The sequence below is a fragment of the Plodia interpunctella genome, chromosome 8 (genome assembly GCF_027563975.2).
Source record: "Plodia interpunctella isolate USDA-ARS_2022_Savannah chromosome 8, ilPloInte3.2, whole genome shotgun sequence".
Lineage (NCBI taxonomy): Eukaryota > Metazoa > Arthropoda > Insecta > Lepidoptera > Pyralidae > Plodia > Plodia interpunctella.
The window spans coordinates 5555721-5559698 of record NC_071301.1 but is presented as its reverse complement, the minus strand read 5'-3'; the positions used below and the strand labels follow the sequence as shown (position 1 = coordinate 5559698).

At 37.3% G+C, this 3978-nt stretch overlaps 1 protein-coding gene across 4 annotated transcripts in view; it reads right to left on the bottom strand.

The window, feature by feature from the left end:
* Positions 1-1089: 1089 nt before the first annotated feature.
* The window catches only part of LOC128671760 (monocarboxylate transporter 3-like), an 87290-nt gene continuing 84401 nt past the window's right edge, over positions 1090-3978 (bottom strand). Inside the window, exons 10-12 of one of the 4 annotated variants that reach the window (XM_053748502.2) lie at positions 3130-3245; positions 2086-2300; positions 1090-1831 (exon numbers count right to left, since the gene is read on the bottom strand). In XM_053748502.2, the coding sequence (XP_053604477.1) occupies positions 1595-1831; positions 2086-2300; positions 3130-3245 (568 nt within the window). In that variant the 3' untranslated portion in view covers positions 1090-1594. Of the gene's footprint in view, positions 1832-2085; positions 2307-3129; positions 3246-3978 lie in introns of all 4 variants that reach the window. The other 3 variants (XM_053748505.2, XM_053748501.2, XM_053748503.2) reach the window with 3 other exon arrangements.

Below are 3978 nucleotides of genomic sequence, written 5' to 3'. Positions count from 1 at the left end.
GAAACCGAGGACTCACTCGGATTAGTCGTAAGCGATAATTACGTGATAAATACTCCTATAGCTGATAGTGTTACATCCAAGTGCCTAAACAACGAACCTCAGTGTGATGAGCTTCGGAATGAGATTCCGTGCTGCTCAAACGACGTAACTATAAGTGTTATTAATGAAGTTAAAACCAGGTCTCACCCAGACGATAATGGATCTGAGTTGGATAAAATATCCGAATTAATTGTGATAGATCTGACATGTAATGTCAACGATCCCAGTCTACGGAGGGCTGTTGGTACAAAAACAATTGATTGTGATCGTTCAAGTATTTATAGTGTAGATTCAAGCCAAAGTTTAGTTCCTGTATTGAACAATGAGTTGGTGAACACTGAGAACCAGAAACTGGTCAGTCTGTCGTTGTCGATACTCCTTGCAGCTTTGCTACAGGCGATGCGGTGCTTCGCCCAGTTCTTGGAGAACATTGTTATTCCACAACGGTAATTCGTGTTAAGTTCCTTTTTGTATTTTTGGTGCAGTATTCTTTATGTTAGTATACTCTAATACAAATGTCAATATATTTCATTAACGAATTGTATGCGGTGGTTTTATTAATGTTCTGTGAGCAATCAAATATCATAAATTATATATTTTGTAAAAAAATTAGGTAAGTATAAATAACTTTATTTAACATGCTTTACTTGATCATTGTGTTCGCTAATTGCAATACTCTTGGAGTACTTTTTACAGTATACAGTTATTACAATTTGCAGTTTTTTGCTTTGTGTGTTGAATCTTAGAATTTCATGGTTACTCAGGTTAGTGCAGCGGATCGACAGTCCACTCTCTAATAGTCATTCGGTAGACGACTGACAGTCGAGTAATTTTTCTTGTTTTTAAGACATCAGAAGTGATGTATATCATCCTAAATTGAAAAAAAGATTGAATTTAAAAAAGTTTAAGCTAAAACAATAGTATCAATATACTGTCGATAATCTATATTCTAGATGGTATTATCAATTATATCAATATTTTCGATAATTTTCAAAGTCAAATATCGAATTTTATTTTAAATATCAACAGTAATGTAGGGTTTAATAATACAGCAAATGAATAATTTCATAAATTATATTGAACAATACACAAACTACTATTCACACACATCAAATAAATTATTGAGGTTAAATAGGTCGTACACAAAATTATTCTATTATTGTCTCTGAATTATTTCCCTACACAGATAAATGGTGGTCGTTGCCTGCTCCGATTAAGATTCCGACGTTGTACCTTCATGAAAATGAGGTTCCAAATATGGAGGACTTCCTCAAACATAATAAAAATAATCTTATACTGAACTTTAACTATATATTTAGTTTTAACTTTTAATTTTGATAATGACGATATTGAGAATAATAAGAAAGTTGTGAACTGTGGCGTTGGCCTGTTTTCTTTTTGTTGAAATCATCGATTTGGCGCACGATGGTACCTTAGCACAAGAAAAGAAGAAGAGAATTAAGTTGCTTCACGATGTCGAAATCATGTTTAATGGGGCTCAATCATCTAAGTCGATGCCTGCTACAACCATCATTAGTCTATGTTTCACTAGTATTTACAGTGATGCTTCATTGATCACTGTTATCAGTCTGTTGTTCGCGTTCGTGTTATGGCACTTTTTCTTCCATTTGATGGAGTTTTTCGGGGAGATTTCGTTGTGCTCTTGTATGGTGGAGGGTTGCGGGGAGTTCCCGACCACGATTGACCAGCGGCGGTTGCGACGTTCGTTCAGGTTCGGGAGTTCCGCTATCAGGTTATTTTCGTACTCGCTCAGCATTAGGTAGTTTTCCACCTGGTTGAGATAAAAGCGAGATTAGTTTTATGGTGTTGATATATATTTTTAAACTTGCCAAAAGTTCTGTCCTTTATTTAATTTACTAAGTAGGAAAATCGACAAAATAACTCCTCCAGTTCTTATCCGTCGCATCTAAATCGTCAGACGATCTTTTCTTGTTTTAAACATGCAAAAGATTTTAATTATGTCTATAATTTTTAAGAAACCCCTTGCGATGCCGGGATGGGTCGCTAATGTAAAATAGTCTCCACCTTATTACAACTAGTAATACAGTCGCCGCCGCAGTCGAGGTCCTCCAACAAATGCTCGGGGATGTCGAGGTCGAGGTCGAGGTCGAGGCCGCCCTCCTCGCTGATGCAGGTGAGCTCGGGCGGCGCGGTGGCGGGCGGCGAGCCCAGGCTGCCCGGCCCGATGCTGTCCAGCAGCAGCTCGCGACCGGCCCGCCCCGGCGCCACCAACTCTGCTCCTAGGACTAATTAGTTTTTACATTTTTATACAATATTATAATGCTAAATTATCTACTGCTAGACTAATTTTCATTCACCTACCTATACAAATGTGTTGGCTGGCACCATCATATACCAACTTTTGGCAATAGATTATATTTTTTGTTTACATAACCGTAGATAAGAATGTTATGTCGTCGTGAGATTACCAATGGCGTTGACCGCTTTTGATGCAATTTGCAAGCAGCAATGCATGCAATCATGTCAATGCCAGCTCACTAGAGCGTGTCGAAGTAACGAGTACGCTTTACGCGTTAATAAGGTTTTTTTTTAATTTGCGTTAATATTCTGGCACAGCAGGTATTGTATGAAAAGTGGTTACCTACTGGTTCCTACTATATGTAATAGAAAAGAGATGTTTTGTAACAGGTGATATATGAATCCTAAAGGTTCTTCGACATGCCTATTAGGCACACACGTTTCAACACTTCTTGGGTTTGCCCCTTCTGCGGTCGTGGGCGTAGGCGGCATTTCTGTATTTTCAGTCTTGGATAAGGTCGAATTATGAACATACAGTAGGTAGGTACAATCCTCGATACAATAAGAGGCAGCATGTGTGCTAGCTGTTGCCCGCAGTTCCTGCGCGGTAGCTTATATTTGACTATTTGCAAATTTCATAAAAATTGGTGTAGGAAAGCGTGACAGACTTTCTCAATTATTATGTTAGTATAGATACGAATTTTTATATTGAGCAATCACTCCATACAAAGATTAATTTTTATATTGAGCAATCACTCCATACAAAGGTTAGGTGTCTTTCTCGAGAACTTTGTTTTGTGGTTTGGTTACCTAAAGCGGTGGCTGCGCCGGCGGCGGCGCGTGGCTCGCGGTCGCGGCTGCGGCTGCGACGCGGACCACAAGCTGACTCGCAGTTCACAGTTCCGCCGTTTTCTCTGCAACGCAAACTATTTTCGTTATACATATAGCCTTCCTATATATCATCCTACTACTTATTTCTGTTATTGTACATCGAGTTTCTGTTATAAATCTAATATTTGTAACTGATTTGATTATTGAAATTGAAATTTGTACATTTTATAACCTAGAATAATAGTAGGTTTAAATACCTACCTACTTAAGCTCAAGAGTTTCAGAGAGCCTAGCCCTAGTATTGCTAAAAACTGCAAGAATACAGTGTTTCTATTATTTGTCAGTCTAAAGCATTCAATGTTAAAATAATTTTCAGTTTTAAAAAAAAACTTAACATCTATGTACCTATCTTTTTAAACAGAATTCTAATTTCTAACTGGTTTAAATATTTCTAATAATCGTACTATCGTACACTTATTTACATACCTACCTATATTTTATTACATTACCTATTTACATTTTATTTTCCTATGGGTTTCAGAAAAATATGACACAAAAGTTATTGAAACAATGCAAAAGTTTTGAATTTCGCGCTACGTCATATCGTTTACTTCTTGCCTAAAGATGGCGCTACAGAAATGATTTTGGCTCATTGCTACAAGATGGCGCTATACATAAGAACTACACCGTTATTATAATTACCAGTAGATGGCGCTATACTCATTAATTATTTTAATCGTCAAAAGATGGCTCTGACTCAAACTATTCACTCGTGTTGCCAGAAGATGGCGTTATATATAAGTTATTTTAATCGCCAAAAGATGGCTC